The sequence below is a fragment of the Triticum dicoccoides genome, chromosome 2B, assembly GCF_002162155.2.
Source record: "Triticum dicoccoides isolate Atlit2015 ecotype Zavitan chromosome 2B, WEW_v2.0, whole genome shotgun sequence".
Lineage (NCBI taxonomy): Eukaryota > Viridiplantae > Streptophyta > Magnoliopsida > Poales > Poaceae > Triticum > Triticum dicoccoides.
Genome location: NC_041383.1, coordinates 21,150,298 through 21,161,530, shown reverse-complemented (window position 1 = coordinate 21,161,530; position 11,233 = coordinate 21,150,298). Strand labels below are relative to the sequence as shown.

The following is an 11,233-nucleotide window of genomic DNA, read 5'->3' as shown; positions in this document are numbered from 1 at the left end:
CCAAATCCAGCTCCTTCACGCTGGACGTCCACGGGGAGGCCGTCCAGCTGCTGCACCAGGACTTCCTGCACCGGAATCAAGCACTGGCGGTCAGCGCCTTGAGCATCAGGAAGTACGCAGGGGAGACGGACGCGAACCTTTCGCTGAGCCGATGCGAGGAGACAGACAGACAATTGGGGGTGTTCCTGGAGAACCTGCGATCGCTGGAGATCCTGCAGATATCGGACTGCGGCGAGTTCCATGCATTCCCGGAGGACGCCATGCCGCCGTCGTTGAGATACATCGAGGTGAATGGATGCCACCCGACGCTCGCCGAGAAGCTGCGCGGGAGCGCTAGGGTCTGTTCCATCCCCAGGGTACACATTTGCTGATTGATTTCTTGGTGTGCACTGTGCACTAGTGTAGTCAAGAAGATTTTTTTGATTCATAATACTCCGTGGTTTTCTGTTGGTCCATTGCGATTGCTTCCAAACAATAAAATAGAGAATACTCTCTCTGTAAACTAATATAAAAGCGTTTAGATAACTAAAATAATGATCTAAATGCTCGTATATTAGTTTACGGAGGAAGTACATAATTACCAAATAGTATTAGTTTGTTTTGAAGGGTTCGCTATAAGAAACACAGGGGGCCATTCCCCAATTAGCATGCATCAGAGGAGGGTATGACGGGGAAATCAAACAAAAATGATGCAAATCAATCAAATAGGAGACAGAAAGGCTGCTTGTGAGGAAGACAGAAAGCGCCATCCATGCACATGCTTTCCAGCAGATTGTGGTAGTACGTAGTAGTACTTACGATGATCTTATCTCTTCACCCCACAGTTTGGGCCACCAAACTGGGAGAATCTTGCCGTCCGAAAGCGGACTGGCCTCGCTCTCGATCGATCGCAACTGTATTTCGATAAATCATCAAGGGCTCCATTATCATATACTCCAAAACCGAAACCAGATACAGCATCCAAAACCAGGCGACCGCAACGCAGAGGATACGCGTCGATCGTGCACGGGTATTTCTTATTCCGTAGCAAAGGTAATTGCTGGCTCACCTCCACACACAAGCATGTTGCACTACTTACTCCCTCCGTTCGGAATTACTTGTCGCAGAAATGGATGTATCTAGACGTATTTTAGATACATCCATTTCTGCGACAAGTAATTCCGAACGGAGGGAGTACAAGTTACTGTAGCAAGGAAAATTTGGACGCGAACCAACTTTTGGTTGGATGGTTAAAGGGACTATGGTATCCCTAGCCCATCAGGGTTTAAATTTTGGTGCTCGCATTTATTTCAGAATTTTCGGCGATGTGCATTCAGTGGAAAAAGACATTTCCGTCGACAACGAGGTATCTACAGTTACTTCTTAAATTTAAGATGATATACTGGTTCAGTCTTTCGAAGGTGCTCATAGAAATAGGATGTGCATGTGTGTGTGAGTGTATGCGCGTGTATACGAGCGCTTACGTCTGTACTGAGTTAAAAAAAACTAAAATGCTACCCGTAAAATTTGCGCACCGGGAGAATCTTCCTCCCCGTGTTGTCACCTCACGTCGCCGTCAAAAGTGACCCTCACGTTTACATCGCTGATGGATCGGAGAGGCCGAAACCTTGGTCAAAAGGCAGGGCTTTCCACCTGCCAGGTCAGCTTCCGAAAACGAACCCTCTGCTTTTCTTGGCCTCTGCTAGCAACCAAGTGACTCTTTTAGCTCCTTTTTTTCGGGGTGATTCTTCCAGCATCCTTATCTAGCGCTAGCTTTTAATTTGATTTGATCCCTACTGGGTGATCCTATTTTTTAAATGGGATTACACTAAGGTTTGGGTCAAATCTAAATTAACTAAACGAAATTTATGCAAACACTGCCGGATTTCATTCAAGTTCGGATATAATTTACATAGACGAACGACATTCATGCAAACATTAAACACGGCGGGTTTTCTTTACATTTCAAATATTTAACAACCAAGTACAAGTCATGTGTTCAGTGGGGCATCCTAGTACATGTTAATTCCTTCTTACCAGCGAACCAACCTCTGGTTGAGATGGTTAGGTGTACAGTAGTATCCTCAACCCACCAGGGTTCAAATCCTGGTGCTCGCATTATTCATGAATTTATTTCAGGATTTTCGGCGATGCGCTTTCAGTGGGAGGAGACGTTTCCGTCGACGACGAGGCGCCTACGGTGACTTCGTAAATCTCAAGACGATATGCCGGCTTAGTCTCTCAGAGGTGCTCATATGGATGTGTTCCTCTTGTCCCTAGCGGCTGCAACCCTAGCCGTCGCCAGGGCCGATCTTCCAACGCTGTTCTCCGGTGGCTCCCCTCCGCCGGCGACCTCAGTCGTCGGTGGTGAGGGGGGCTGCCGGATCCACACGTGTGGATTGATTTTACTCCCTTATAGTTTAGGTTTTTAGGTTGTTCATCGTCTTTACTTCGGTGACGACGATGGCGACGCTGAATAAAGAATCTTCGGATCCTTCCCTGACGAGGCCATCGGTCCTATGGTCGGGGATGGATTTGGAAACCAGTCTGTTCAAGCAAGGATGGTGTGGCGGCGACGGCATCCTCGAGGTGGACCTGTGTCCTCGGGCTCCGCCGTTGTGGCGACGTTTGCTCCAGCGTCGACGTGGAGCTTGGGAGGTAGTCCAGGAGCGGATGCAGATTGTGGTCTGCATCGACGACATCTGGAAGACGGAATATCTACTGGGCTCGTGGTTCGTGGATGGCAGATATGGCTTCCTTCTTCGGCGTCTTAGTCGTGGTGGGGTGCTAGATCTGGAGTTTGATGGCGTATCCGGGGTGTTGCCCCGGTCTGATTCGTTCAACGGTAAGGGCTTCACTTTTGGTGAGCCACCTTGGAGGTCCGCAAAGCTGCATATCACCGATGGAGCCGCGTCGAGCTCGGGTGAGGTGGTGATTCGTCATTTTTTTCTTCGGTGGCTGCTGTGGTGGTTCCGGAGGCAGTTGACGAGCGTTGGTGTCAAGCTCCGAGATGTTCTGCTATCTTTTCAGTTTTGTCATGTCGGTCTTTACGTGATTTGTACTTTGTTCTTTATAATATGAATGAGACACGTATTACCATGCAAAAAAATGTGCTCATATGAATAGGGTGTGCGTGTGTGCATTCATAGAGGTGAATGTATACGCGTATATATGAGCGCTTGTGTCTCTACTGATGCTACTTATCAAAAACAATTCCTTGTATCTACGTGGCCCGGCTTAGCGCCACGGCCAAGGGGTCCACACGGCCCGAAAAAACATTGTCTTCCTGTGTCGTCCCTTTCCTCGCCCCTCACACGCCTCACTCCGTTCTCGCCGAGGGTGCTCCACCTCTCTCTCGGGGCGCCGTCGCGAGCGATTCAGGCGCAGCGCCGCAAATACGCCGGCCGGGAGGCCCGACTTGGAGGTACTGATTCCGCCCTCACTCCCCGCCTTCCCCTTTTGCTGCTCCCATTTTTGGGGGATCTTTCGGCTTGGGGCTAGCTTTGGGGGTTTGAAGCTTGAAGCTCTCGCCCTCTCTGTCGGATCTTCCATTCCTCGGCTACTCGTTGTTGCTGCGTCAGTTGATCCATCTCATCTTTTTAAGGAAGATTTTCTCCGAATTTTCTGTCTCAGTGCTCGCTCGGCTGCGGGGAGGATCTATCGCTGGGGCGCATGTACAGCCGGCCGGCTGCCCATCGGCGACGACGGACTAGCAGCACCTTGATACCCGCGCGTCGATTGCCCCTCCTGGCCACTAGGCCTTGTATTTGTATGGCCCTTCTTGGTGCTGCCCTGTCACCACTCACCACGCTTCAAAGATTACAATCTGCAGCCGCTTCCTTCTCTTGCAGTGCTTGGCTATCCCAAAGCTCAGTGAACCAGGCTAGCTGTTGCAATGCAACGTCTTGAAGAGGAAATTTGCATTCTGAGGCTATGGGACAGGGGCGAGGTGTGTGCTGCTACCAAGAACCTCCTCCGGTCCATCGAGCAGCCCCCCTACTCGATCCAGGCAGACACCATCGTCTGCTGTTTCTCCCTCAGCGGGTGCCACTCCCAAAGCAGCAGCCATGACGGCTATGCATCTAGTGATGGCGACGACACTCCAACTCCAACCAGCAGCAACGTGCGGCAGCTTCACTATCGGTCACATGCCCACATGGACCCTGGCCGTGCCCGACTCATCTTGCCGGGCTCTTTGGACCAGCTAGAGGGCATCATCTGCAATTGTCAAGTGGCTTTTGGATCTGATTACAAACAAGTGCTACTCCAAGCATTCTCGGCCAACTCACATACATTGAGCAGGTAAATCCACAAATTTGTTTTATTACTTGGGTTAAAGATGATACTGGCAGTATGTATTCCATTTTTCTTCCCTCCGGCACTGAAGAAACACATATTCCTTCTTCATGGCGTTTTTTATTATTTGTTTGGAAATGACAACTACTCCCTCTGTACAAAGTAGACTCGGACCGTCATTGTACTCCCTCCGTTTCTTTGTAGTCTGCATATAAGATTTAGTCAAAGTCAAACTTTGTAAAGTTTGACTAACTTTGTAGAAAATATATCAACATCTACAATACTAAAGTTATACGTTATGAAAGCTAATTTCATCATGCATCTAATAATGTTGATTCCATAGTGTGAGTGTTGATATCTTTTCCTATAAAGCTAGTCAAACTTTATAAAGTTTGACTTTGACCAAATCTTATATGCAAACTAAAAAAACGGAGGGAGTACAACACAATTTAGAAGCAAAGAGTAACAACCTGGCATAGACTAGATTCCAAAGACACGTTTTCCCCAAGGCCATTTGTTTTGTTAAATTATTCCCTGTTTTGAATTTTGTTATGCACTGTTTTCCACACGAATATATTGACATTTTGCGCATTTTCCCCAATGCATAACTGTTGGTACGATTATTTAGTATTTTAACAGCTGTGCTTCTCTGGGGCCTAATAGATAAATCAAATATCCCTAAGTCAGTTATGCTTACGTTTTTGTCCCAAAATTAGAAACGCCAAGTCCTCCATTCTTGTTATGGCCACACATCACTGACCTTTTAGTGAGCACGCATGTCTTTTCCTACTTTGAAACTCCCAAATATATCATCTCAACTCGCGGGGAAGGTAATGACCAAACTAGAAGGATGAATATAGGGACTTGGATATAAGCTCTTCAAAGTTTAATTATTTCACATTACAGTTTGTTTTGTGACCCGTGCATCCTATATTTCACTGTACAGAAGATGCGGCAACCAAACTGTTAAAATTGCTTAGGCATCCTGAAGATGAATCAAAATATTCTATAACTTATACAGTCTGAAAGATAAATATTACAAAACTGATAGTTTCTTCTGTAAATTAGTTTAGTTTTCCTCTATAACATAATATTCTGGTCTCATGTAAATTAGTTTAGTTTTCTTCTATAACAAAATATAATGAATAGGCACTCAGAAGTTTAGCACTTTGGCAATTACCTTACTTTTTGAGCTACTTCATTCCAGCCTCCACTCACTGTGGCCAACAATTTTGCCCTGCTCATGACATGTACTCGCACAACATCCATGTCTTTGCTCAAGACACCAGCCTCCATTAGTTGGCACCAATCTTACATTCTACCCTATATGATCCTGCAGCAATTTATCATATAGTTGTAAGAGTATGTCCAAACATGAGCTACCAGATTGTCTCTCTCAGAAAAAAGCTACCAAATTTTCTGTTTCTTATTCCTCTCATCCAAGATGCATCTGGAAAGTGATCCAAGTTAGTAACTAAAAAGTGCATGTGGTGTTTTAATAATGTACATAGACACGCAATCTAAGATGAAATGTGATAACGAGTGATGTTATTGTATTATTAATTAGAGATCACCTAATAATCTACGATATAACATAACAATAACCTTCTCAGGAGAACTGCCAGGTCATTTTACATACGGAAGGATAGTTCTTGCATTTGTTCACTTTCCCATTTAGTCAAAGTTCTGCAGAAAGCAGAAAGCACATCGGTTAATGTATTTGACAATACAACTATAACTGGGGGTACAAATAATATTCAGATGTTATGACAGTCAAACAAAACAATGCAGTATAGTTTTCTTAAATATAGCATTATTAGTGAACAACGGACATAGTAGGAATAGCCAATATCTACATAAACCATCTTATAAGTACTACCAAACTCAACAAACATAAGCTATGAGCTTTCTCCATGTTTGTATGTTGACTAAAACATGGTTTCTTAATATGTACTCGTTCTGTATTATCCTAGTGGAATGGAATTGAAGAAAGATAATACACGGGTTACGATACCATCAGCTAGTAATTGATTTTAGGATCCATCCTCTTGCATGCCAGACCTATACATAAAAATCAGGGCAACATACACATCGGTCTTCTTTCAATTGGAAAGGCCCCGTTTCATGTCATATTAGCTCTACGGAATAGTGTACATTAAACTTGTTTATATAGCAATGTTTCATACTGTCACTGTGATTACTTTGAAACTGTTCTGTCCAGAAACAATACTTGGTCGTCATGAGCTTCATATTTTCTCGATTCTCAACCTTATCAGATCAAAGTAACACACGGGGTGCTATACAAAATACTTCTAGGTTTACATCTTCCATCCCCTGCAAGGAGGTCCAACAATCAATCTAGTGACAAATTCGGTAAATAACTTCACATGGCTCGATCGATCACAGATTTTGAAAACAAGCAAGATTTCAGGTTTTCCAAAGCACCTAAAATACACCTGCAACACCCACAGCCATCAAATCTCTGTTTATTTTTCCCATACCCCCGAGCCAGTTATTTTATTTATATACTGTCAGAACTCAGAAACACTGCTAAACTGACAACTGATCCCAATGCACAACTAACAATGTTCCAGATATATCTGGCAATAGGACAGTAAAAAAAGATGAGTAATTGTTTCCACTTCCCCACAAAAATGACAGTGAGGCTTGCATTTGCCCCCTCTCTTCAGGTACACATCTTTGGTAAGAATTCTCCCCCTCAGAGGTAGCCAAACAAAGGTTTTGACTCTCAGAGGGATTTTAATCTTCCAGAAGAGTAAGGCACCACCTCAAAATTTAGCATAACAGAGTAAAAAGATTTCACACAAAACTGTCCTGAAGCACAGAGGAGCCAAGCAAGCTTGTCATTTTTATCAGCAAGGGAAATATCAGTACAATCTTTTTTAAGCCCAACCCATTGTGTCATTTTCTCACCCACCAGAGCCTTTCTAAATTTGAAGGAGTGAAACCCTCTAGTAAACATTTCCTTCACAGTGATGCTGAGGACTTGAGGTCCAGGGAAATGCTATACAGCCTAGGAAAGGAAGTGGCCAGACTGCAATCTCCTGTCCAACGGTATTCCCATAATCTAGTTTTTTCCCCCATTCCCCACATTAATCCCGCAGCACCCTGAAAACAGTTTGTTTATCTCCATCAGACCTTGCCAAAAATGGTAATCTCCAGGTGTTGAAGTCACTTGGCCCAAGGTCTGGTGGGTAGGTACTTTTTGGTCAGAATGTATTGCCAAGGACCCTCATCATTAAACAACTTCCATAACCATTTGGATGACAGGGCAATGTTCATAACTTCCAAATTAAGAATCCCTAAACCACCTTGGTCTTTAGGCAAACAGACTTGTGGCCAGCCAACCAGGTGGTACTGGTATTTCCTTTTTTTCTTATCTCCACTCCACAGGAACCTAGCTCTAGGCATATCAATCTTCTCCTTTACCCAAATGGGAACACGGTAGAAGGGTAGCATATAGAAAGGTATGCTGGTCAGTGAAGAATTGATGCGGATTGTTCTTCCAGCAATAGATAAGGTTTTCTCTTGATAGCAATCTAGCCTTTTGTCCATTTTTCCAATAGGGTAATCCAATCACTATTCCTAAGCCTTTTTCCATCAGCAGGTTCCCAATGTATTTCAAAGGCTCTTACCTTGTTTCAATGTTACATATTGAGACATCACCTTATGACTATATGCTGTATCACATAAACCCATTACATTTATGTTCTTATTACTTTAAGAAAATACCAGCAATAAGATGAAACACATAATTTTCTTTTATTTGTTCTAGACTCACAATTTGGCAACTAAAGCCATAATGCCAATGTTTTTGTTACCTAAACCGCATTCTTTTTCTTCCGGATATGATCCCTGAAGAAGTGTTCTTTTCTCTCTCTAAACCACATTGCATGTTCTGCCATGTGTCCTCCTTACACATCAAAGCAGCCGTTGATCGTTTTATCGGCAGATGCTTCTACCATCCCATCCTTGGTAATGCTCCTTTTACTCAACTCCATCCTGATGTATGGGTGCTGGTGGATGCAGAGGTGCAGACCTCTCCGCATCTAAACTTTAGCACACCATCTGCACAATGAAATTTTCCCTGAAATACTCTTCACCATGGACCTCGAATCCATAACCTGTGGGCACATGACCATCTCCATGTGATCTCTTCTCCTTAGTCTGGGAGCTTTCAGAAACAAAGAGTGAAGGCAAGGAGAACATGCTCATTATTTAAACAATTTTTTCTGAAGCAAAGGAGAGCATGTTCATTGTCTTCACATCCTTCAAATGTGTCAACTTATATTACACTACCATCTAAGCATAACTAATTGCATAAGAGTAGTAGTGGGACTGATAATGAAACTTTAATATTGTCCTCAAATTATAACGAATTGCAGAGTAGCAGTCAGATTTTTTTTTAACTTCCAATTCCTTTCTCATGTAAACATAACGAACTACGCAGTAGCCGTCGGATTGGTGAAAAACTAAGAGATGAGATGCTGGTTCGCAGCCAGTGTTCGCCAGTTAATTAATAATAGAGCCAATTTATTCTGCCATTCAAAGTAAGAAACTCTAGTTGGATAGTTAAAATATTTTTACTGTCTCCTCAAATGTTTCATAAATCGCTAAAATATTTTTACTCACAGTTCCAAGGTCACTTTTTTTTTTGTAACAGATTTTTCTATAAATCGGATGTCCTAGAGATTCTTCGTATAAGCACAAGGACCTTCAAGGATCCTTCTGAGTGCACAAAAGAATTGATCACCATGTTGAAAACCAACACCCAAGTCCTCTGTTTGATGCAACAGCAGTTATGTGAGCAGAGTCGACCATTTGAGGAATTAAAATTAGGCTACTTCAACCAGTTTGCAAAGTGCCACATCAAGAAACTCTTAGACATTGCGGTTTGTCTTAGCAAGACAGTGTGGTCTGCCACTCATATTTGTCCCATGCTGCTTGTCTATGAGACACTTATGGATGTCCTTCCTCTTATTCAAAAGTTTGCCTCCAGTGAATCTGATGACTTCGTTCCCAATATTTTACGCAACATGAGGGAAGCTTTCAGGAGGTTAATTGGCCATATCAAGCACCACATACGGTCCAATATGGAAAGGCATCAGGATGACGGTGCCATTCATCCGATGACATGTTTCCTGGTACGCTCAATGAAATCCTTTGGCAGTCACAGAAATTTAGTGCAATCCACTCTTGCCCCGGGTGACAACTCCAGCTCATTTGGCCATCTTCTGTATGACGTGATTACTTGCTGGAAATCTGTGCTCACTGAACGTTCGAACATATACCGTGCAGATCTGCAGCGGCAATGCATTTTCTTATTGAACAACACAGAGCATTTCAATACAAAGACAGATGGTCTGTTGGATGAGCTGCTATCTGATAGGCAGATTATTAGGCAGCATGATGACGAGTTCAAGTTACTCTTCAAGAAGTGGATCCAGAGTTACACAGAAGAGGCTTGCACTTCAGCCAAGTCTTGCTTGAATCGCAACTCTCGGTGGGGCAGTCAACGCCGATCCTTGGTTGCATTTACTTCAAAGTTCAACAAGACTTTTGATCGTCAGAAAACTTGGAAGGTTCCTGATGTCGTGCTACGGCAGGTACTGAGAGATCATATACATGATTGCATTCTGCCAGACTACACGAGGTGTTTCGAGAACTATTCGAGTTCAGGACTGTTTTCTTCTTGTCTGCAGATAGCTTCAGCAGGAGACATATATACCACTGAGAGTTTAGAAAAGACGGTGCAGAGCTTCTTTGAAGGGTAAGCTCAGATGGAGCTCCCTTTCTCTCTGTCGTTCGAAAATTGTAATTATTTTATAGGGAAAGGGCACACGCCCCAGCTCCATTGCATCGAAACAACGAAGCCCAGTGCATCTCAGTCGCAAAGATAGCACGCGGAGGGCCAGCACACACGCTGCCCCAGCAACAAAACACACAAGCTGCTGAAAATATAAAGAAGTCACGGAGCTCAAGCTAGTTTAACTAGTAGAACAGTACATACATACGTATCAGGATTTTCTTGGCACACGACCCATTGTTAGTTGTGCCATTTTTATTTTCTTTCTCTTTTTGCCAAGTAGGGAATATAGCTCCTCTTTCAAAAATAAAAGTAGGAACAGGGTTCTCCCGCGATCAAGGAGGAAACTTGACATGATATTCCCTCCATTCCCTTATACAGCGCTGTTAGAAGTATAATTATGTTTAAGTTAGAGATTAGGAGTTAGAGATAGGATTGGTTTAAACCATGTACGACTTGTCCCCTACTCCAAGTCTCTTCACATATTGTACTCTATATATATCCCACACCTGGGTCAGATCAATACAACAACACAATATTCAGTCATCATACAATTTCCACATGGTATCAGAGCGGTTAGTCTCACGACGCCGATCCTAAGACCTTCACATCTTCCGCAGCGCGCCGCCCCCGGGGAGATTAATCTCCTCCCCCCGGGGGCGCGGCACCCGATCGATCAATGATCTGACCGGTTCTTCCCTAGATTAGATTAGATCCAGTTTTCGAATTCTCAATTTCCATCCAGTAGATAGATACTACTATTTTCTTTAGTTATAAACCCTAGAAATTGGTGCTTCAGCGGCGGGCAAGTCGCATCATCCAGCCGGTGGCTACGGACTTGTTCAAGCAATCGGAAATCCACGCGCGGGCTGATTCTGCATATCCTTGCAGCCCATGGACATCCAAGGCGCATGCAGGACATGGGGCAGCACCGCACGGGAGGAAATTTACTCCGTGATCTGTACATCCATGCAGCCCATGGACATGCAAGGCGCATCCAGGAGCTCGAGCCTCGCGTGGCATCGACTCATGCGACACGCGGCCTCGACGCTACACCCGCGCGCACGTTGTACCCGGCGGCTCCAGCGCAGGCTTCTCGGAGGCCGCATATCGTCTACTCGCCATCGATCA

The 11,233-nt window shown here is 44.2% G+C and overlaps 1 protein-coding gene across 4 annotated transcripts; it reads left to right on the top strand.

Annotated features, from left to right (window-relative positions):
* Positions 1-3,295: 3,295 nt before the first annotated feature.
* On the top strand, positions 3,296-10,583 carry LOC119361835. Of its 4 annotated transcripts, none has more exons than XM_037626983.1 (4): positions 3,296-3,403; positions 3,613-4,281; positions 8,960-9,440; positions 9,595-10,583. In XM_037626983.1, exons 2-4 carry the CDS (start codon positions 3,875-3,877, stop codon positions 9,622-9,624), a joined length of 918 nt encoding a protein of 305 aa, XP_037482880.1. In that variant the 5' UTR covers positions 3,296-3,403; positions 3,613-3,874; the 3' UTR covers positions 9,625-10,583. The 4 variants fall into 4 exon arrangements, with proteins under 4 accessions (XP_037482880.1, XP_037482878.1, XP_037482879.1 ...); XM_037626981.1 differs by having other exon boundaries at positions 3,613-3,748; positions 3,831-4,281; positions 8,960-10,581; XM_037626982.1 differs by having other exon boundaries at positions 8,960-9,902; positions 9,999-10,581.
* Positions 10,584-11,233: the final 650 nt, after the last annotated feature.

Bases quoted from the DNA above. Each gene is read 5' to 3' on its own strand.
- LOC119361835 (XM_037626981.1), top strand. From the start codon at position 3,875: ATGCAACGTCTTGAAGAGGAAATTTGCATTCTGAGGCTATGGGACAGG. The intron at 4,282-8,959 runs GTAAATCCACAA...TTTTTGTAACAG, and splicing joins AACTCACATACATTGAGCAG to ATTTTTCTATAAATCGGATG.